The sequence below is a fragment of the Vicia villosa genome, linkage group LG5 (assembly GCF_029867415.1).
Source record: "Vicia villosa cultivar HV-30 ecotype Madison, WI linkage group LG5, Vvil1.0, whole genome shotgun sequence".
Taxonomy (NCBI): domain Eukaryota; kingdom Viridiplantae; phylum Streptophyta; class Magnoliopsida; order Fabales; family Fabaceae; genus Vicia; species Vicia villosa.
In genome coordinates this window covers 170,087,359-170,111,292 of record NC_081184.1, presented here as the reverse complement: position 1 = coordinate 170,111,292, position 23,934 = coordinate 170,087,359, and the positions used below count along the sequence as shown (strand labels likewise).

General features: G+C 35.7%; 2 protein-coding genes across 3 annotated transcripts; both read right to left on the bottom strand.

Annotated features, from left to right (window-relative positions):
- Positions 1-6,638: 6,638 nt before the first annotated feature.
- LOC131603879 (leucine-rich repeat extensin-like protein 4) lies at positions 6,639-9,292 on the bottom strand. Of its 2 annotated transcripts, XM_058876323.1 has the most exons (2): positions 7,451-9,292; positions 6,639-7,393 (listed from the first exon to the last, which is right to left on the bottom strand). In XM_058876323.1, exons 1-2 carry the CDS (start codon positions 9,132-9,134, stop codon positions 6,972-6,974), a joined length of 2,106 nt encoding a protein of 701 aa, XP_058732306.1. In that variant the 5' UTR covers positions 9,135-9,292; the 3' UTR covers positions 6,639-6,971. The 2 variants fall into 2 exon arrangements, with proteins under 2 accessions (XP_058732306.1, XP_058732304.1); XM_058876321.1 differs by having other exon boundaries at positions 6,639-9,290.
- Positions 9,293-11,041: 1,749 nt separating this feature from the next.
- Positions 11,042-11,497, bottom strand: LOC131606005 (uncharacterized). The gene has a single exon (XM_058878293.1). It carries the CDS (start codon positions 11,495-11,497, stop codon positions 11,042-11,044), a length of 456 nt encoding a protein of 151 aa, XP_058734276.1.
- Between the last annotated feature and the right edge of the window lie 12,437 nt (positions 11,498-23,934).

Sequence of the window (23,934 nt, the reverse complement as noted above, 5' to 3'; positions counted from 1 at the left end):
GACGCATTTGAGACAACGGGACGCGTCTCGGGACGCGTGTGGGCAGCAGATGGCACTTTTCACTTCCAAATGCGTGTGGGGCGCGTTTTGGCAGCTGATTGCATTTTTCTTCTTCCACACGCGTCTGGGAACGCGTTTTGCCAATTTATTCACTTTTCTTCAATTTTGCACTTTTCTACCCCGATTTCTCCCATTTTATTTACCTGAGCCTACAAACACTATAACACACAACCAAAGCATAAAATGACGAATAATGAAATAAAACACTAAATAAAATAACTTAAAGATAACTAAAAACAACGGTAAAAATACGTGTGAAAACCACTGATCAAACTCCCCCGAACTTAAACCGTTGCTTGGCCTCAAGCAACAGTTATAAAAGTTAATGACCTTCAAGGTACACCGGTGTTCATACGTGAGATATCCGTTTGTATTGATCAAGAAATAGTTGGTCTGGCATTCACATGACGCGATGAGTTTCTGCTACAACATTAAACCTTAAGCTCCCCTTTAGGATACCTCTCCAACTATGCTTTGCACTTAAGTCTCTTTCCAATTTTTCCTCCTCTTTCATTCAGACAATCACATTAAGGCACTGCATTTCTTATAATAATCATCACATGCATGAGACGAATTAAGTTTTTTTTTTCTTTTTCTGGCACTAAACGAGCAGCATTTGCTCTTTTTAATTACCGATGAAATTTTCAAACTTTGCAGTTGTATATTGTCCTTCTTGGACGATGTTTGGGGATCAATCTCCTTTGGGCTAAATAACCGGGTGAGGGTTACCCAACTTAGCGAGCCGATTGCCTTTTACCGCTTTTTCTTCATCTAGTGCCGAATTTATATATTTTTTCTCAACCAGTCATCATGCATGTGAATCTGAATTATGGCAGACTGTATCAATAAACTACTCGAGGAGTACTTCTCAGGAGACAAGTAATATGGTGCAAATCTACACGTTAGACTCGTATTTCTTTTAGGGAACCAAGGGTGTTTAAACAAACCTCTTCTTGTCACATTATTCCGAACTTCCTGTCCTCAAACAATCCTCCCTTCATCTCTATATATTATTTTCGACCGCCCTTTAAGATCAAAACTCTTTAAAAAAATGAAAAAAATTATAATTTCAGTCAAAATTTGGGAAGAATTCACTTAATAGTTTCACATCATACCAATAACATAAAAATAAAATGCAAAGAGAAGAGCCTCCCCCAAACTTGAACTAAACATTGGCCTCAATGTTTCAGCACGAGCTCGAGAGAGGTGACTCACAGAGGGTATTGCACTCCAAAGATCACTTCTGAGCTCTCACTAGAGACGCCCTCTTTTATTACATGAAATAAAACAAACAAAAAAAACAAAGTAATTATTAAAAGTATGGGTTGCCTCCCACGAAGCGCTTCGTTTAACGTCGCATGGCTCGACGGTCCATTCCCCTTGTTAGGGTGGCATATATGACACAAAGAACACATAGTCTTTTTTCTTTCTTTTGTTTGGTAGCAATCCCATGAAGTTAAAGTACTGATGATGTTGCTTCCAAATCCTTTTTAGCTTGATTTTATTGAACAAGGCATAAATGTCTTCCAATACTTTGTCAATTTCTTGTCTTTCATCTGCCTTGTTGTAAAAATAGTTTTTAGGGATACTCTTTTGTTGAAGATTTTCTTGTTGGATGTCCACATTTTCACAAATTGTTAAATTCGTGGTTTCATCCAAAACTAGATCATCTTCAAGTTTCCTTATTTCTTCTTCCCCATATTTCTTTCTTACCTCAAATTCTTCTATTCTTACTACATCATCTTCTTCTGGTTCCACATATTCTTCTTCCAACCCTAACTTTCTCCAAATAAACCTATCTGAATAAAAGTTAGCTTCCTTACATTCATTCATAAGGATTCTTACCTCCCTCTTATATGCTTTAAAAATTTTAGCCGCCTCTTCCAAAGTGACTCCCGAATCAGGCGACCAACATGCAGGAGATACATGTGGCAATGTATCAAAACAATACATGGCTACAAAACTCAGACACTTGATTAGTAGCAAAGTATAGAAGAATTCATGAAGCAAAAATAATCTAACTTTTTTTTTCTTTTTTTTTTATGATAAAATCAAATTCAAATAAACAAAAACAAAATTTTAGTTGACAAGCAACAAAATTTCAATTGAAATAAATCTAAAAACTCTATAATCTTCGACAGTCCCCGGCAACGGCGCCAAAAACTTGATCGGTAAAATAGCAAGTGTACTATTTTGCCTCTGTAGTAATAAAGGGGAAATTCCCCGAATGTCGAATCTCAAGGACTGCTTGACGATACAAAGTTTTATCAGTATTTCAATTAAACAAAAGTTCAAAAGGGGTTTTGGTTGGTTTTGCAAATAAAGTAAATATACAGAATAATAGAACGATGAACAGAGATGAGTAGGTTGCTAGGGATGGTGAATGATTTGATCATGTAACAAATATAACTATATCTTGCAACAACGGTTTGTCCAATTGACTATCAGTTCTTAAGGTTTATTATTCCCAAGTCCTCAGGTAATAATTCTTTAATCCCTCAACCTAATCACTATGTCCATAGAAATTACGGTTGACATTAAGCTTTCCAATACCAAGAATATTCTGATTATTGAAGGGTATTCCTAGTCCTAGGTAATATCTACTAAATTATGTTCCCAGACAGATCATGAACAACAGCTTGTCCGGCTTAATTGTATCACACAAAATCAATTTCCGTTTGTCCGACGGAAAAAGCAATAAAACAGTCAGAGAACAAATCAATATAGAACACACCAAATTATCATTGCAAAAATATACATTTATTCATTACAGATCAAAATCAGGGTCACCCCCTAGCATTGGGGAGTTTAGCTACTCATAACAGTAACAAAAATCATAGTTTGAATTGTAGACATTACAGATAAACAAAGGGGATCAGATCTTCAATCGCGAATGCTCATGGAAATCTTCAATCCTTGCTTAGAATCTGAATTCTCCATCTTCTCCAATGTATTTTCGCACCCAAAACTGACCATCCCTTGTCCCAATGCGTTTTCCTCCTTTTATTCCAGCGTTTTTGGGCTTTTCAGGCAAAAAGGCCCATGACAGTACGTGCACACGCGTGTGGGGACACGTTTGGGACAGTGGGACGCGTCCCGGGACGCGTTTGGGCAGACGGGACGCGTGTGGGGACACGTTTGGCCAGACAAGCATTTTTCCTTTGTATTTCTTTCTCCTGGGACGCGTCTGGGCAGCAGATGGCACTTTTCACTTCCAAACGCGTGTGGGGACGCGTTTTGGCAGCTGATTGCATTTTTCTTCTTCCACACGCGTCTGGGAACGCGTTTTGCCAATTTATTCACTTTTCTTCAATTTTGCACTTTTCTACCCCGATTTCTCCCATTTCATTTACCTGAGCCTACAAACACTATAACACACAACCAAAGCATAAAATGATGAATAATGAAATAAAACACTAAATAAAATAACTTAAAGATAACTAAAAGCAAAGGTAAAAATACGTGTGAAAACCACTGATCAATTAACCTACAAGGTTAATAGTTCAACCCTCAAGTATGCATGTGAGTAAGATGAATGAATGAAGTTTGAATTTGAATTTTGTGTCTGGAAAATGTTGTGATTCTCCTTTATATAGCGGGGCAGTTATAACAACCCGTTAATTTTTAGGTGAAGGACACGGGGAGTCGTTGGATTGATTCTTGATCCTGATCTCATATGCTATACCCCAGGATAACACTCATACCCTACACGTGACTTGGTAGATTATTGCCTTCTCTAGGCTGCAGTTGTCGGGTCTTCTAGATGATCTATAACAAGATCATATTTGTGAGGTAGGACTTCATTCGTGTCTCTGTTGGGAAAATTAATTTCTAGAAAGGTTTGTTCTTTCCACGGGTTGGATACTAGAGATATGCATTACTTGACAGACATATCTCTTTCTTGACATTCTAGTTGTTACGCATCTTGCAAAACCTCCCACAATCATATTCAAAGTGTGTTTTGTTTGGCTAGAGTTGTGTCTTACTCCACAACTCTGACTCCTTCTAGGTTGGGGTGTTCTCTGGCAGTTTTCCCTCTTCTATGGTGCTCTTATTTCATAGATCTAAGAGCTACTCCGTACATATATCAACATGCGGTCTTCTTGAATTAGCTTCCTAATCTCTCCCTTAAGGTTGTGATAATCATCGTGAGGTGACCACAAATATTGTGAAACTTGCACCATCTCTCTGGCTTGCTCTCCATCATATCTCCTTTAGGGGGCAAGGGGTTTGGGAATGACATTGGTGAGGTATATGTCTTGGATGATCTTTTCCATCCTTGTCTTCAATAGGGTTAAAAACTCTAGCGACCTCATGGCAGGTTTTAATGCAACTTTCTCTCGATCGAATACTTTGAATACTTTAGAACTGGTATCATGTTCTAGTTCATTCGTTGGTTGAATACTTTAGATTTTCCAATGCCTCTCTCTCTGTTACATCTTAGGCTCTCTTTTCGAAATTGCTTTCTCTCCCTTTGATATAATATTCTGCTCTTGCCATGATATCTTCTATCGAGGTGTCGACTTCTTGACCAAGGACTCGTTGAAGTGATCGGCCTTGAGGCAATTCTAGAAAGCTTTAACTGACATCTCTTGATTTGGATTGACAACCTTGATGGTTCTCCTCGTTGACTTTGGCCAAATACTCACGCAAAGACTCGAAATAACCTTAGAGAACATTGAACAGGATCGTCATGAAAATCTTTTTATGTTGTTAGATGATAAATGGTGAACCTTTTCTTTGTCAGATCCTAGTAAATTAATATCAAGAAGGCTCATATACAATCGGATGGAGGCTTCTTTCAACGTCTCGGTCATCAATTTTTACTTTAGTGAGTAATCCACTTAAATAATAGTCGTCTAGGGGTTGATGGTGATTATCTCATCTTAAGCCATCAAATCATACTAAAAATGGTGGTTTGAAATTGTCTAAAACAAGAATGTCCCAAATCTCTGCAGCCTAAGGCCTATCATAGGCTATTCAACGTGATTGTCACTAGTTTGTGTAATCTCTTAGTGGTAATTGACAATTAAACTTGGTTGTCAAATCCTAGACCACAAATTAGGAGTGTTCGCGATTCGGTTTGGATCGGTTTTAAGGCAAAAATTCATCCGATCCAAAGATAAATTTACTTGCGGTTCGATTTGGTTTTGGATGTTATATTAAAAAAATCGATCCAATCCAATTAAATGCGGTTTAATTTGAATTGGTTTTTGGATATTTAATTTTTATTAATATTATAAAAATACTAATAAATCATAGATTTGATATAATATTTAACATAAAGGATATTAAAAATTAATATTACAAAATGAGAGCGATCGATTATGGTTGTAATAATAAAAATAAATAGTTATCATCTAATAATAAATTCACATCACATTGCATATAAATAAAAAAATAAATATGTATAAAATATATACATGTTGTTTGAATTGGTTTTGAAAAATCAACCCGAAATCCGATTTGAACCGAACAGTTTTCACAAAATGACATTCAAACACATCCAATAAATTTCCATTTTTTGCGATTTTTGTTTTTTTTATTGATCGATTTGCCGTTTTTATTTGAATTGGTTTGGATCTGTAAACCCCTACCACAAACAATGTTCTCAATCAACCATAAATGTGTTATCTATCATTTCTCAATTAAATATTGCATCCGTATTAATCTTGGGCGAGCTTTGTTGAGTCTGGATTGGAGCCCAACCCACTCGATATGACTCGGTCTAAGAAATCAAACATATACACAATTTCTCAAGTATGAGCTGTGAGGGACGAAATGTTTTAGTAAGACTCTAAAAACCGGAAATGTACATCGAGCAGTAGAGCATGGGAAGCATAAAGCCAGCAATGTTCCATACTTGTATGCCAAAACACACATCACTTGGACAAGAAACTCATTTGTTTTAGAAAAACAAATCAATGACAAACTTTTTGCTTTGTTGTAATATTGTTTTAAATCAATGATACTGTTATTTTACACTACTTTAGAAAAATCATTTTTTAAAGCAATAGCAGTTGAGAACTGATAAACAAATACAGTTTATACAAACATCACTACCATCAAAATTTCACTGCAGAGAGACAGTGCCTTGAGAAAGAGTTACATGGATACTATTTTACCCAACAAGCTTAACAGTTCTAACGTTAACAATGGAATGGGAAAATGTGTAACTCAAATCTCAAAACTAAGAACACAGTGAGCACATGGATGGTGGGATAATTTTAAACTATACTGCTACTATTAATCAAATAAATTGTTTCAAAAAACTATTATCTATATCAAGAGCAGGATCTCCCTTCATTAAATAAATTGACTCTTGCTGGATCTCCCTTGGGATGTCATCCACCACCATCATCATTGTATTGTACTATTGAATATAATTTCCATCTACAAACATGTTTTTTGGCAATACTATTATTCCCAAGAAGACACGCAATTCATTCATTGCTCAAAAAATTTTGAACACTAATGCAGCATCATGTTGATGATGGCAAGCAAGGAAAAATATTCAAAACAAATTTCACAGCATAGCATAAACATTCAAAATCCAAAATCTGATTACATAAGATCAATAAAAGTGAAATGGAATGTTGATTAACTATAATAATACATTACATGTACTAAATTGGAAATGAAAAGTTTCCATGACCATGATAATTTGTTCATTCCCATACATACATTTTCTTCTTCTCTACAAACTATTCTTACATTTCGCAACTCAGAATATTCATAATCATAACAATGCAAAATTAATACTTAGAGCCTTTCTTCTCTAACATAGTAGCATAGTATAATAGAGGTGGTTCTCATATTCTCAGATTCTCAGCCACAATAACAAAAACGTGACTAATAACTTGTACCGATTGTAGAGGAAAAGGGTAAAAGGAAATAAGATACTAAAAGGATTAATAGTATGGAGGTGGTGGAGGTGACGCGTATGGGAGTCCGACGATTGGTGGCAAAGGTCCTCCATATGTAGGGGTAGGTGGTGGAGGTGGCGAACTGTGATGAACAGGGGAAGGAGGTGGTGGTGATGGAGATGTATGTTGAATTGGTGGAGGTGGAGATGCATATACTCGTGGTGGTGATGTGGAAGATGAAGATGGTGGAGGTGGAGGTGGATTGTCTTTACAAAATGGTGGCGGTGCCTGTGACGGTGGATGTATAGAAGGGAATGGAAATTGAGAAGGTGGTGGTGGTGGTGGTGGTGAGGAGGAATGAACAGGAGAAGGATGAGGTGAATGCGGTGGTGATCGGCCATGATGAGAACCTGTAGGTGGTGGTGAATTTAATGGTGGAGACGGTGGTGATTGGCCATTATGAGAACCTGTAGGTGGTGGTGAATTTAATGGTGGAGACGGTGGTGATTGGCCATTATGAGAACCTCTAGGTGGTGGCAAATTTAGTGGCGGAGACGGTGGTGATTCTAGAGGAGGTGTTGGAGATGTAGATGGAGGTTGTGAATGTACCGGCGGAGAAGAGTGCGTTGGTGGTGGAAAGGAAGGTGTTGATCCCGGTGGTGGTGAATGGACATGGGGAGGATGGGGTGACGGTAGAGGTGAGTGAGCCTGTGGCGGCGATGAGTCATAATGAGGAGCATGTGCTGGTGGTGTATTTAGTGGCGGAGACGACGGTGATGGAGTGTGTGACGGTGGTGACCCCACTGGAGTTGTTGGAGATGTTGATGGAGGTGGTGAATGTCCCGGTGGAGAAGAGTGAGAATGTCCCGGCGGAGAAGAGTGCGAATGTCCCGGCGGAGAAGAAGGTACTGTTCCTGTCGGTGATGGAGGGGAATGTGCCACTCCTGGGAGTGGTGGCGAAACTGTTGACGGTGGAGGGGAATGTGCGGTTCCCGGCAGTGGTGGAGAGGTTGGTGACACTATCGACGGTGGGGAGGAAGGTGCCACACCCGGCATTCCTGGTGGAGAGGTAGGTGACACTCCCGGCGACGGTGAATTAAAAGAAGGAGCAAAGGCCTTACACTTAAACGACTTACAATCCACCTTCTTAGACAAATACGCCACACATTCTCCCGGAGACTTCTGAAACGGCCTCGCCGGCAAACAATTCCTCTTATCATCCGACGCCGGCAAACTCAAACACGCCGGCGGCTCACCAGTGAAAAAATTATTCGAAAACGTAAAGTTCTTAAGATTCGGCAACATACAAATACTCGCCGGAATCTTACCACACAACAAATTATCCGCCACATTCAGCTGCTCCAAACTTACAGCACCTCCAATCGCCGCCGGCAAAGTCCCCACAAACTGATTAACACTAACATCAAAAACAGTTAGATTCTTCAACAATCCAATCTCATCAGGCAAACAAGACTTAAACAAATTGTTCATGAAACTAATCTCATTCAAATTCGACATGTTGCCTATACTCGAAGGAATGCAGCCATGGAACTTATTGTTCGCCAGAACAACAACAGACGCCGGCAAGTTACCAAAATTATCCGGCAACACATTCGAGAATCTGTTATCATTTATGAACAGTGCATCTATCTGTAAATCAAACAACTCTCTAGGAACATTGCCTTCAAACTCATTAAACCTTAAATCCAAATATTTAAGGCCTGGAATCCGCAACAGAACTTCCGGAAACTTCCCAGCGAATCTGTTATTACTGAGATCCAACTCAAACAGAAGTTTCAGTTTCTCAAACGTGTGAGGAACTGTGCCACATAATCTGTTAGAGTTCGTATGGAAAAGTGCTAGATCTTGTAAAAGGCCAAGCTCATCGGGTAAATGCGCGGCAATGTCGGCGTCGTTGAGATCAATACCGGCGACAGTGCGGATTTTAGGGTTGTCTGGTGCTGGAGCACAGTAGATACCGGTGTAGCTGCATACATTGGGTCCAACCCAGTTGGTTGTGAAGTTTTGTGGATCAGAGAGAATGGCTTGTTTCCAAGCTTGTAAGGCAATGTAAGCGTTTCTGAGACGGTTGTTTTCGAAGGTAAGAGATTGGTCATTGATTGTGAGAGTTGAGAGGGAGAGTGTGTTTAAGGTTAGACATAGAAAGATTGTAACCAGAAGAAGTGTTTTTGTTTGAGTTTTCTTCATTGTGTTATTAATGCAATGCACCAAATAATGTAGCTATTTGTTCACTTTTTCATAGCATTTTTATAGGAAGATGAAGATTTGGGAGAAAAAGTAAGATGAAGGGAAATATAAAGAGGTTATTGGAAATTTGGAATACCAAGTTTTGAGTATACGCGTGACAGCGAGATATCTACTCTACTGCAAATAATAATGGAGTAATAATGAGATTTTTGAATAATTGTGTTGTCCTTGTGATGCTGTTGCACTTTTGTCTACATAGTATTGTTGATTTGAATTTAAGTAGGTGAAATGTTTTTTATTATATCACTGTTCGATATTAAAATCACTACAGTATATAGTACTAACTATTTATTTAAGGATGTAATCTAATGGTACGGTAATATATTTAATAGGAGTATGGTTATTTCAACAAAAATATCTAACAGAAAGACATCGAATATAATATTTATAAAAGAATAAAATAATATAAATTTTTGAAAACCAAATAGAAATACGGGAATCCAGCTTAAATGATATGCAAGTCAAGTCAAGTCATACTAGTAGAAGATTCCCAAAACAAGTTTGAGGTAGACCCAGAAGGGGATTTAGACTCTAAGATCATCTCCTCCATAAAAGTGATTTCATGGTAATTAAGGTATAATATAATGACTAAGAGATCTTAATAGATTAGATTAGATTTGAGAAGTTAAGTTGATATCTTATATTGAGATGTTTTCAAAGATTAAAATTAGGTTTGAACGTTCTTCAATCTTTCAGAGGTATTTTGATTGGTTTCTTTAGCGAACATGTATAGGTGAAAGACTATATTATTTTAAAATGGTGTTCGGACTAAAGAACACTAAAATGATAAAAAAAAATCAAGTATCTCCTAATAGATGCCTCATTTTCATACAACATAATCATCGGGTGACCTGCTTTTAATATCCTAGGGGCCGCCTTGTCAACGCTTTACTTGAGCATAAAGTATCCGCTGCAGAACGGCCATATTGTTGTGATCCAAGGTGATCAAGAAATCACCCGTGGATGTTACTATGACAATTTGAGGATTAGAAGGGATACTTTGGTCGTTGCCTCCACACCATATCCAAACATTAATAAGGTGAACTTTGTGGACTTATACTGCAAAGTAGAACCTAAAAGAAAGAGGTTTATGCCTACAGAAGGCCTAAAAGAGGTCCAGATTGGACGCTAATAATTCTACACCACCAAGATAGGTAACTCCATGACGGAAGTCGAGGAGGAAGAGTTTCCTCGCTCAAGAAGAACATTGATTTATTTTCCTATAATTCCTCTAATATGCCAAGAATCGGCATCAGGGTTGTTTGTCACCGCATTGTTATTAACTCCATAATAAAGTCAGTGGTGCGGAGAAAAATCAAAGTATATGAGAAGAAACAAGCGGCCATCGATGAAGAAGTTGTAAAACTCAAGGAAGTTGGTTTCATAGTTGAAATCAAATATCTAACTTGGTTAGAGAATGTGGCATTGGTTTGGAAGTCATCTAAAAAATGGTGAGTATATGTAGATTTAACTTATATGAATTTGGTGTGTCCTAAGGACCCTTACCTGTTGCCAAACATTGACAGGTCGAACGATGGATCGGTAGGGTACAAGAATATTGTAGCGGTAAAAATTTGAGACTGAGGCCATTGGATTGACCCAACTCGTATTGTAGTGAAAGTCGTCACTTCGCTTTATTGTTTCCTCATTGTGGAAGCTTACTTTTTACATTGATGATAATGTAGCCAAAGCGTTTGCCACCTGATTTTCCTTTCTAGGAATGTAATGAAAAGTATTTTCATCAAAGTGCTTCATCAATTCTAGGATGTGATCACGATAAGGGATTAATTTAGGATGACAAGTTTCTCATTTTCCTTTTACTTGGTAGATGGCTAATGATGCGTCCACTACACATCTAAGATCTTGATCCTTATGTCAATGGGAGCTTCAATACCCATGATGTATGCTTTGTATTCTCCCATATTGTTTGTGCATTCGAAATACAACCTCGTTGTGAAGGGAGTATAACTGTCTCTTGGAGAGATTAAGAGAACTCCAATTCCATGCCCCATGGCATTTGAGTAACCACCGAACGTGAACTTCCATTGAGATCCAAGTTTGAGCCTTTCATTGTCACCTATGAACTTCTCAGCAACTAGGAACATGATGTCTTCATGTAGAAACTCAAACCGCATGGGTTGGTAGTCTACCATTGGTTGATGCGATAGATATTCTGATAATGCACTCTCTTTTATTGCCTTTTGAGTAACGTATTGAACGTCGTACTCAGACAACAGCATCTGCCAACGAGCAATTCTTCTAGTGAGAGTGGGTTTCTCAAAGATATACGTGATGGGATCCATCTTTGTTATCAACAAAGTGGTGTGGGTCAACATGTATTGCCTTAAATGTCGGGAAACTCATGCTAGTGCACATCCAGTCTTCTCAAGTAATGAATATTTGGATTCACAACATGTAAACTTCTTGCACAAGTAATAAATGGCATGCTCTTTTTGACCCATCTCATCGTGCTGCCCCAATACACAATCCATTAATTCATCAAGTATTATTAGATACATAATGGGTTCGATCCCTAGCAACTATATTTTATGAATTTTCAAAAATGCGCTACTTTTTTTTCTCGGTTTTTAACAATAACCGAGGAGTAAAGTCTTGTTTACAAAATTTAAATTTTAACATGTTTTTTTTCTTCGTTTTAATCTGAAAAGTACTAATTTTTTTGACAAATTATAAATCTTCATCATCAACAACAACACCTATAACAATAACAAAAACAAAAACAAAATCAATAGAATCCTTAAACATTAAATCTCACAACAAAAACAACAACAAGAAGAACAACAACAAAATTCATGGAATCTTTAAATGTTAACACTACTACAAAACACGCATACGACAACGCCAAAGTCACCACAGTTCATCAATACACTGTGGTGACATATCTAAACTAAGGCGCTAATAATTTCTTTTGTTAATTAAAAAATGTTAGCATATAATAACGATGGATGGTTTAACAACGGTGATAAAATGAAACTTTCATGGGTCCGAACCTTGTTGTAGCGGTAAAGCGGCAAGCAACAAAAGTTTTGGAAGTATTTATCCGGGAATTTATCGTGTCCACAGAGATTAGTGCTATCGAACTGCCGTTCAACAGTTTTCGCAATTATGAGTTTGGATTGAATTTGTTAAAGATAAAAACGGAAAAGTATAACATATGAACATAAAAATAATTCATTCTTGATAGAGAATAACTTATCTGGTTTGAATCTAAACTACTCCTCACAAACATAGATTTATCACTCCTTCATACTCAATCTACAATACTCATCAGAATCACCACATATCCCTCATATCAATGTCCATTTATGCAACACCGACGAGAGTTCAACTAAATTGCTCTTTCGACGATGTCTCAATCCTATGTGGATGTTAACCCCAATCCTATGTCTAGAATCTAGAACTAACAGGTATTCTCCTAATAAAGATTTATGATGCCTATTTCTACAACAACACAAATCCAAAGCATTTAAGCAAAAAGATCAAGGGAACACCGATTAAGATTTGTAAAGCAAACTTTATACAACTAGTAGAAAGAGTAACAAACATACATAGGTTTAGAGTAAACTTACAAACAACCCCAACAAAAGTGGTTACAAAGAGAAGAGGAGGAGAATAAAACCAAATCTTTCATGGTGTCAATCACGAGCAAAGAAGCTTCGACTCCGGATCATCCGATTACAACCTCCAATGGTGTTTTCTAAGTTATCTAGACCAAAAAAATGAAGGTTTGATGGATTGGGAACAAATACCCCAAAACCATAACCTAAAAATGTGTTTTTTTGCCCCTTTTAACGAGTTGCTGTCCCAGGCGATTTCGCTTAGCGAGCTTAATCTCACTAAGCGATAGCAGAAGAAAAAAACCAAATTTTGTTTTCGCCATAACTTGAGAACCGTAACTCCGAATTGCGTCTGGTTCGAAGCGTTGGAAAACTTATTCAATGCTCTATCTAACAATGAAAAAATGGCACCCAAATTGATGATTTTTATCATCCTTATTTTAAGCCTTATTCTTTGATGAATTGATTCCATTGCTCAAAATCGCGCGTTTGAAGCCGTGTTTTCGGCACTTTATTGTCCATGCTCCAAATACGCCTTAATACCTACAAAATGAATAGAAAACTATCAAATGGTACATAAAGGAATCAAAACACGAGTATAAACAAACTAAACGTATTTACACACAAAACGGGGGATTATTCAACAGAATTTACACAAAAACACTATAAGTGCCACAAAAATATATATACAAAAGCACTATAAATTGGCACTTATCAAACCTCAATGCCCTCAAATATTTTATTCCTTTAATGTTAAAACGCGCCTTTTTTTTAAATAAATAATAAAAGGGATATTGCTACAGTTGATAGTTTTAATCGTTGTGAAATAATATACCCATAAATAAGCGAATTAACTCTCACTTTTTGACAGTAGTGTCGTATCCTTCGTAGGTAAATCCTAACACCCATTTTTTCTCTTCTTCTTCGTCATTAGCCGTTATCCTTGTTCTTCATACATAAGGTATTATTCTTCTTACATCTTCTTGTTAGATAGTTCCTGATTATCTCTTTTGTTGCATCTTGTTGAATGTTCTTCTTTTTTTAGATTCGTCTTCCCGAACATAACATGAATAAGTACAAGAAGTATGAAGCTATGTTGAAAATTTCATCCACCTTGTACTTCTTATTCATATATTCATAAACAATATGAACTTCATACTTGGTTACAGTTCCGCGACTTCATGTATATCTATTTATGATGTAATCTGTTAGTGTTTTTATTTTGTTGCATGTATTTGTTGTTGAAAGTTAAGTTTACAGTTTCACATCTTGATAAATTTCATGGGGTTTGTAGGACTCAAAACAAGAACAATACATTGTTAAGTCACAAGAAAGGTAAATGAAGAAACAACAGTCTATATGTAAAAGAGATTATGAGTGATGATGACGAGACAGATTATCCAATACCTTGTTGTTATTGAAATTTAACTATAATTGAAGATATCAATGTATCAAAGGAGTTAGACCAATAAACCATAGTTTATATGTAAAAGAGCATGAAATAAACTATGAGACACATGCAATCAGAAAACAATGGTTTGTTTAAATTGGTTTTCAAAAATAGTTAATTTTTATATTATAGAGTTCTTCATCAATTTGAATTCTTGTATTTCTTTAGTGAGGTGTTTGGGAAAACAAGCAATCTACATATTATATAATAAACTTTGAGTACTTTCAACAACGGTTCTCTATTGTAACCGTGATCAAATATAATTTATGTTTTAAATTATTTGCTACTGCTGGGTTTTGAACCCAATACCTACGTGTATATATCACAACGGTTTATAAGAATAATCATTGTTATATGTTGCTGTCTTACAATAACAGTTTCTAGATCGGGGTGGAAACAATGAATTTACAACCACACCCTACCTAACAACGGTATGGCGCGCGTGATGGTACCCCTTTTCCAACCGTTGTGTAAGGGGTTTCCGTAGTAGTGTAAATCTCAACAAAAACAACAACAACAACAACAACAACAACAACAAATAAACAAAATCAATATAATACTTAAATATTATATTTCAAAACAGAAGTAACAACAACAACAACAAAATTCATGGAATATTTGAACATTAAATCTCAACAACATCAACAACAATGATAAATAAACAAAATCAGTAGAATTGTTAAATATTAAATTTCCACAACAACAGCAGTATTAAACATTTTACTTGATACAACTACAATTAACATTAAACAATTTTAACAAGGAATTACTAGATAAAATATTACATTAAGAAACTAACCTTGAAATATTTTTTATCTTGCTTTCATTATTATTGTTTTCAATATGTAAGTTAAAATTTTAGCACTTTGCATCCACGATGAATAATTGTGGTGGCATTCACGTTTTGATTGGCTAGTGAGAGTTTCACGTGGATCATTAATGTTTCATGTGGATTAATGAGTTGGCAATGTCTTAACCAATGTTACTTTATAAATGGACGACAAAGATTCATTACTTAATTTTTTTCATCAAATTAGTCATAAGTAACAAAATTTAAAAAATACGCTACTAACCGAGGTAATAGGTCATAAAAAAATTAAAAGATAATATTGGTCATGGGTTTGATCCCTAACAACTGCATTTTTTTCAAAATTGCGCTACTCTTAACTTCGATTTTTAACAAAAACCGAGGGGGTAAAGTCCTGTTAAAAAATTTTAAAAATCAAAAAGTGATAAAATGTAATTGCTGAGATTCGAAGACTTGTCCTCTGAATACTATATCCCCTTGGTTTTCAGCAAAACCGAGGTAATATGTCATTAAAAAAATTTAACAAATTAAAAGGTGATAAAATATAGTAGTTGGGATTCAAAGATGCATTCTCTAAATATTTTTCCCCTCGGTTTCTAGCAAATTCGAGGGGAAATATGGTATTTTTCAAAAAAATTAAAATGTGATGCATCTATGATTTACACTTTGAATTTTTGTTGGGTGAGGTGAGATATTATGTCATAAAATGTATTATTTCTTGTAGTGTATCCTAAAATTCATAAAAATACCAAAAAAATGAAATCTTAAAAACATGTTTCGTTTTATTTAAATTACAAAAAACAAAAATAAAATAAAAGTAATTCATTTAATTAGAGAAAAAATAAATCAAAATAAAATTTTCTTTTTCAAAATAAACACTAATGATAAGTGTCAAATTGTAGTTATCTGTGTATATAGTTTTATTGTCTCTTCTTCCTCAACTTATGCGTGAACGCGTATATTTTCGTTATATTTGTACATATTACATATTCTTTGCATTTTTTACTCATTTATGTACCATTTTATAGTTTCCTATTCATTTTATAGGTATTGATGCGTATTTGGAGCATGAGCAATAAAGTGTCGAAGATACCGCTTCAAATGCGCAATTTTTACCAATTCAACAAAGACTAAAGCTCAAAATAAGGATGATAAAAATCATCAATTTGGTTGAAATTTATTCATTGTTAGATAGAGCATGGAATAAGCTTTCCAATGCTTCGAATCGGGTGCAATCGGAGTTACGGTTCTCTAGTTATGGCCAAAACAAGATTTCTTTTTTCTATTGAACGGGCTAAGCGCGGTCTGGGAGCATTTCAGACAAGTTAGACAGAAGAGGGCCCGCTTAGCGCGAACTTTGGCGCTAAGCGCGGTCTGGGCGGTTCGGAAAATCATTAAATAGGGAAAAATCATATTTTTAAGTTATGCTTTGAGGTATTTGTTCCCAAAATCATCACAACCATTTATGAGTAGGGAGAGCTTGAAAACAACAATGGAGCTTTCCTTTTAATGATCCGGCAGATTTGGATTGCTTATCAATCGGAGTTGACAAACCGGGAGATTTGTGATTCTTCTTCTTTTATCTCTATGTATTCTCTATTTGATGGGTTTGTTTGTAAGTTTACTCTAAACATATGTATATTTGTTACTTTATTGTTGTATAAAGTTTGCTTTATAAATCTTTGTCGGTGTTTCCTTGATCTTTTTGCTTAAATGCTTTGGATTTGTGTTGTTGTAGAAATAGACATCACAAGTATTGATTAGGGGGTATCTGTTAGCTTTAGATTCTAGAGATAGGTATGGGGTTAGCATTCACATAATATCACAGTTTAATGCCTCTGTGTTGTTCGATCGATTGAACCATCGTCGAAAGACCAATATGGTTGAACTCTCGTCGGTGTTGCAGAAATGGACATTGATGTAAGGGATATGTGGTGATTCTGACGAGTATTGTAAGTTGAGTGCAATAGAGTGATAGGTTTAAGTTTATGACGAGTAGTTTACATTCGTGTCAGATTAGTTTCTCCTCTCGAAAGTGCATTTATTTTCTGTTTATAATTTACTTTTCCGCACTTTACTTTAAAACCCATGTAATCTGAGCTCGGAAACATAGAAACCGTTGAACGGCATTCTAACGACCATCTCTGTGGACACGATAATTCCCAGATAAATATTTCCAAAAATTTTGGTGCTTGTTGCTTTACCGCTCCAACAACTAACAAAAGAGCATTCCTTGGACGTGTATCCTTGTGGATTCCTGGGTATTTGGATATGATTCATATAGCTCTCAATTTGAATATTTTTCTTCAATTCAAAATACGATAAATAAACAAATTCAGTTCATTTTTTTATGGATGAAAAAGGATCTCTTGGATGTATATCCCTGTGGATTCTCGATTATTTAAATACAAGTCGTATAGCTTGTCGTTCGAATATTTGTCTTTCATTATAGAATCATGACCCAATTTTCCACATATATTTTTAACAAAAATGAATGAAAAGGATCTCTTAAATGTATATCCTCGCGGATTCCTGAGTATTTGGATATGATCCGTATAGCTTGCCGTTTGATTACTCGTCTTCCATTCAAAAAAATTAAAATTTGACACGTCTATGATTTACACTTCGAATTTTTGTTAGGTGCGGTGAAATGTTCCGTCATGAAATGTATTATTTATTGTAGTGTATCCTAAAATACATAAAAATCAAATACAATTAAAATACCAAAAAAAAATGAAATCTTAAAAACATGTTTCATTTTATTTAAATTACATAAGAATCCAAAAAAAAACATGCAATTCATTTATTTAGAGAAAAAATAAATCAAAATAAAATATTCTTTTTCACAATAAATATTAATAAAAGAGGATCTCTTGGACGTATACCCGTGTGGATTCCTGGGTATTTGGATACGATTTGTACAGCTTGTGATTCGAATATTTGTCTTCCTTTCAAAATATGATAAATAAACTAATTTAGTTCATTTTTTCGCAGATGAAAAAGGGTCTCTTGGATGTATATCCATGTGCTTGAGTATTTAAATACGAGTCGTATAGCTTGTCGTTCGAATATTTGTCTTTCATTATGGAATCATGACCCAATTTTTCTCATATATTTTTAACAAAAATTAATGAAAAGGATCTCTTGGACGTATATCCCCGCGGATTCCTAAGTATTTGGATACGAGTCGTATAACTCTTTGTTCCATTACTCGTCTTCCACCTTAAACTAAATTAACGCCCACTTATCAAATGTCTTTTTTTCCATGCATTCAAAGAAAACTTTTTATAAAAAGAATAATTTTAGGTCATTTCAACACGAAATACAAACAAGCGTTTCAGCCTCCATCGTGCGAGCTAACAAGCAAAAATTTACTCGTTTGAATGCGACTTAAACCTTACTCTCTAAAATCAACTAACAAACATTTCTTACTATGAACTACGAGGCTCTGAGTTTCTTATTACACGGGAAATACGTAGGCACGGGATTTTGAAAATATTATCTAACACATTAATAAAAAACTAACTTTTTCCCCTTTTATGTGAATATTCTAATAGAAATAAATAAAACCACAAACATTCCTTAGCTAACATTTCTTCTAATTAACTAAACGGTTCCTGTTGAATACACCAGATGTCGTAGGGTGCTAATACATTCCCTACGCATAACCGACCTCTGAACCTAAATTTTGTTGCGACAACCAACTTTTCGCTCTTTAAGAGTTTTATCGATGTTTCCCTTTAAAAATAAAACTTCGGTGGCGAATTTGTATTTCTTTTGAACGTTAGTACAGTCAGCTATTTTTCATGCAGCGACACTTGGCCAATGGCTACGAATGCCAAAATAACCGACGAATGACGGGTATGGAAAGCCAACTCGGCCAATTCCGTTTTCCATGTTTCTTCGGAACTACTAGAGAAATAAATAATAATCTTCATCAGAAACCAAAGAACAAAACTTTTTATCCCTCTTTGGACTCAAACGAACTAGCAACTTCTGATTCGACTCCATTTGAGCAAAGGATTGCCCTTTTGCAGTCCTTGAGAGAGGACGCTTATGAGAAAGCCTCTTCGCCTCATCCACCTCTGATGTGCGTCTTGACTTTCCCATCGCGTTTTGGGAAAGGGAAGCTCAAACTTCCACTCAATGGGGAGGTGTAATTGTTTGAACAACCAATGTGATGACCAGACTAAAAGGTGTTCCATTAGGTGATATGACTAGACTGAAAGGTGTTCCATGTTAGTGTAAGCCCTGGAGGACAATACTTTTGGACTTGTATCAAATTATTTATTAATAATAAAAGACATTTCTTTATTATGTTTGTTTTTCCAAAATAATAAAGTCCCTAGAATAGCTAGTCCATTTAATGAAATGTTAAGTGTGACTTAATCATGAGATCCTATTAAACATAAGGATACTATTCTAAAAGTATTCGTAGTCGAGCTTTATTGTGAAGTGGGATAACATTAAAGCATTGAGTCTATTATGTATATAGACTGATAATCACATCTCATAGATCATGGATAAAGATTTATCAAATCTTAACATATGTATGAATATTAGGATTAGTATTTAAACTGGATTGACCCGCTATGAGAGAACTACATAGAATATTATGCAAAGTCTCATAAGTTATTCTCATGGTGATAATTGTGTATACCACCTTTCGACTCTTGAAACTACTATGGACCCTAGATATATGTTGAAAATATTTTGGGTAAATATTTTCTAATATATCGTATCCACAGAGACTGAGTAATATTGTTGTCGTTCTATAGTCGAATTATAATGAGTTAGTGAAAAGTATTGGTTTTGATTGTTTGTTCTTGAATTGTATATAACAGAATAATAATTGAATGATAAAAATCTTAAAACGAATAACAATGGTGAATGAATATGTTGAGTTCTAGGGTTCATCAACCTATTCACATGCAATAATCAATTAATCCACAAGTGAACATTATCTAAGTTATTATCTTCATTCATCCTCAAAACTGATATTATGTCTAATGATCAATCTAGAACCACCTCTACCGGTATGATATTCGATCTCTCAGAATAACTATAAAGATAAAGGGAATTAACCACGATGATTTATGAAAACTTCTTCAAAATCTCATCTCTGAGTATTAATCAACAAGTCAATGTAAAAACCTAGGGCAAAAGTATAAACCCTATCTCTCAATTGATAGTTCAACAATGATATAAAATAAAAGCAAGGTTTTTCATTGATAATAAAGCTTAAAAAATTGTTCACAGGAATTAATCAAAGTAATTGCATCTTCATAGGTTAACCACTACCTTAAACTCAACACAATGGGGTTTAGTTCTCCATAGCCATGAAGAACATACAAGATTTCATGGAAGGATTCATCTTCATCAAGGGAATGTCTTCAATTGATGTTGAATTCTCCGTCGGAAGTTGTTTTTCGCTTTGGAATAGGATTTCTCTCTAAAATTCGTTCACCAAGGATCTCCCTCTTATGAGGATTAGGGCTTCTATTTATAACAATTTATCCTTGTAACGCAACCATCGCGCCTCGGCACGTATTGGCGCGGCGCGAACCCAAGTCAGAAGGGATGGCGCGTCTCACTCCTTATTGGCGCGGCTCGGCCTTTGTTTCACCTTCCTTCTTTGTGATTCTTCCTCTCTAGAAGCTCTACACCTGCGTGTTTCTTCGCCTTTACTTCTAAACTTCAATATCTGCACAAATAACACCCAAAGTGACGTAAGTTGTTCCACAATTAGCATCGAACCTCTAAAGTTCAATTCTAACCATAAAATCCTTAAAAAGCACAAGATATGTTCACTTCCAGCTCAAAAGGTAGTTAATTTGACAAATGAAAACACTACTAATTCACTCCTAACAAACTCTCCCCAACTTAGAGTTTTGTTTGTCCCTAAACAAAATTACTCACCTCAATGAATACAACAAAACACACCAACAATCATGCAACAAGTTTTCCAAAAAAAAAGTTTTTCAAGTGGTTCAATTCAGTAACCAAGTCAGATACTCTTCCTCTCCCTGCAAACTCAGAACATACACATGAAACAGATTTTGAAAGGAAATTACCTCCAGAAGTTCAAAACACTACACAACCACAGTTGACTCAGCACTAATCACTCTCATCAAAAAGTATGATGAATAAAAGAGGGGTTAAACACTCATCCAAACAATTAAATCAACAAAAATCCATATCATACGTTCACCATATTGTTAGCATCAAGTCCTGTGGAATCGGAGAATCAGAAGGTCTTTCCAGGGTTGTAATGTGGTTTAGATTCAAAGAAAAGAAGATAATCAAGGGTTGTTCATATTCTAGGGAAGCATCCGAATCATAACTCCTTCCTTTTTCTTTATACCTTTAACTTTCTCACTCATTCCTCTTTTTCACTCGTAGCTCGATGTTTCTCTTTTTTTTTCCAACAACTGTTTACTTTCAAACGTTGTTCTTCTTTTGTTTCTTCTTTTTTTTTCAAGCTACGAATTTCTTTCGTTCTTTGCAAATCACCGCCTATACTTACTCTTCTTTTGATTATGACTCTCTCCAACTTGGAGATCAACTTGTATCTAGATTCTATGAATGCTCCCCTACTTTCTATGAAGGTCAAAGAGAAAACACATCACCAAAGTTTATGGTTGATGGTCCAAAACAAAACTTTTTATTGAGATCAAAACTCACCCGGTGTTTCCTTGGTGCATATTATGAACTTTATCTTGACCTCAGGCTCAAAGAATGGTTAGCAAAGGATCACACTCTCACAGAAGAAAATAAGTTTTAAGATGGAATCGGCTCAAAGAAACTCTCAGATTCAAACAAGTTCCTAAATCACTTCCACAGATTTCCACAAACGATGTGACAAACGGTTCAGCATAATACAAACAAGTCAAAATAATCGATGGTCTCCTGCATATAGTAAACAATGGAAAGCTTTCCTCACAATGGTTAAGGCTAAGCTGATCCAACAAAAATTATGTACCATAAAGAACTTCTGCCAGTATTTACTAACAACCTATGTTTCATGCACATACTAAGAGTTTGAGTTCAAAAATTCATACCTGCCTTGTCACTTTTATTGAAAAAGAAAGTGAAAACTTAAATTTTTTTGAAAAATTCACTCACTACCACTTTTACGCATGTTGCTCCATTGTTGGTACTTTGCTTGAGATTTTCATTTTGTTGTGGTAGTACTCATTCTAAATTGGGGACAAAATAATAGAAATCAAATTATTTAAACAGAAATATTAAACTACTGAGTCATGGTGATATAAATACCACCTAAGATCCATAAACAAGAACTAATACTAAATGACAAGAAATAAAATATCATCAGTCAACAAAAACAAAAGAGAAGAAATCCATAATATTCTCTCATTCCTCACTATCACCACATGTGATCCTTATCATCTGACAAGCTGTCCTCCTCATGCACCTGCTCAGTCTGCCCTGGCTGCTCAACTCCACTAGTGGCCCCACCCCCCACAGGATAAGGATCGGACTCCGGCCATCCACAGTACGTGAAATAGCTCTCACGAGTGGGAAAGGTACGCTCCTCAGGGGCACAGATAGAGTTCGTGTACTGCTGTTGCATTGCATCGTGCAGGAAAACCTGAGACCTTTGACTGGCTTCCCACATGGAGGCATAATAGCGATGGGCTACCAATGGATCAAAGGTGGGAGGAGGGCCTGCAGACGGTCCTGCCTGAGAGCCTGTTGCCGCAGCTTGCTGGTCCTTCTCAAATGGGGTCTTGCAAAACCTGTCAATATAAACATCATCAATGGTAGAGTGAATTAATAAATGTCCCTTATTAGAACAATCCACTCCCTCAGCATGGCACAACCCCATAATCAGACAAGGAAATGGCAATACACATTTGTCATTAATCCCGTGCTCAGTATCACTCAGAACTGCTCTCCTCAACTCTTATGCCATAATCAGTGTTTTAAAAACCGGACCGGACCGAGAATCGGCCAGGTAATCGGTTTGGTTCAATAGTCGGATCGGGTATGCCATCAAACCGATGGGAACCGGTGAAAACCGGGAAAATCGGAAAACCGGCGGTTTAATTGCTTTTTTTTGTTTTTTTTTTAAACTTTTTTTTTAAATTGTTTTTAAAACTGTTTTTTAACATTTCTTTTAATTTTTTTTAACTTTTTTTTTAATATATTTAGTAGTGTATTACTTAAATAGCATTCTCACATAGTTTTTTTCGTTAGTGACAAATTAAAAACTTTATTGTCTATTTGTTATCTTTGCTAATAAATTTTCTTAAATAGCATAAACATATTGAATTTTATTTGATTTTTTTTTAGGAGCATCCTATTTTGAATTAAATTTGGTACACATTTGAGTTATTTTGTTATAAACTATTCAATTAGATTATGTTGTAATTAGACTTTGTTTAGATTATGTGGTAATTAGACTTTGTTTGCAATTAGACTTTGTAATTTTTTACTATTTTGTTATGTGTGATACCTTTTGTTTAAAATTTGAATTTAAGTTATGAAATTGTGAATTTATGATATGATATTTTTTAAAAATTTAAAAGCTAGTTATATTTTTTTAGAGACTGAATCATTCGGTTCGACCGGTTTTATACCTATATAATGACAGATCTATTCAACTGAGTTATTCGGTTTAATCTGGTTTGGTCGTGCGGTTCGACCAATGACCCAGTGGTTCGACCGATAAACCAGTGACCCAGTACCCTCACCGGTTCGATGACCGGTCCGGTTTTTAAAACACTGGCCATAATGAAAGCTATATCCACTGAGTGTCGGGACATGAGGACTCTCATCAGTAATGCTGCATCCATAGGAATGGTGGTAACATGTGCCCGGGGTCGGATGTTGTAACTCATGATTGACAACACAACTCGAGCATCGACGTTTAGATCTTTC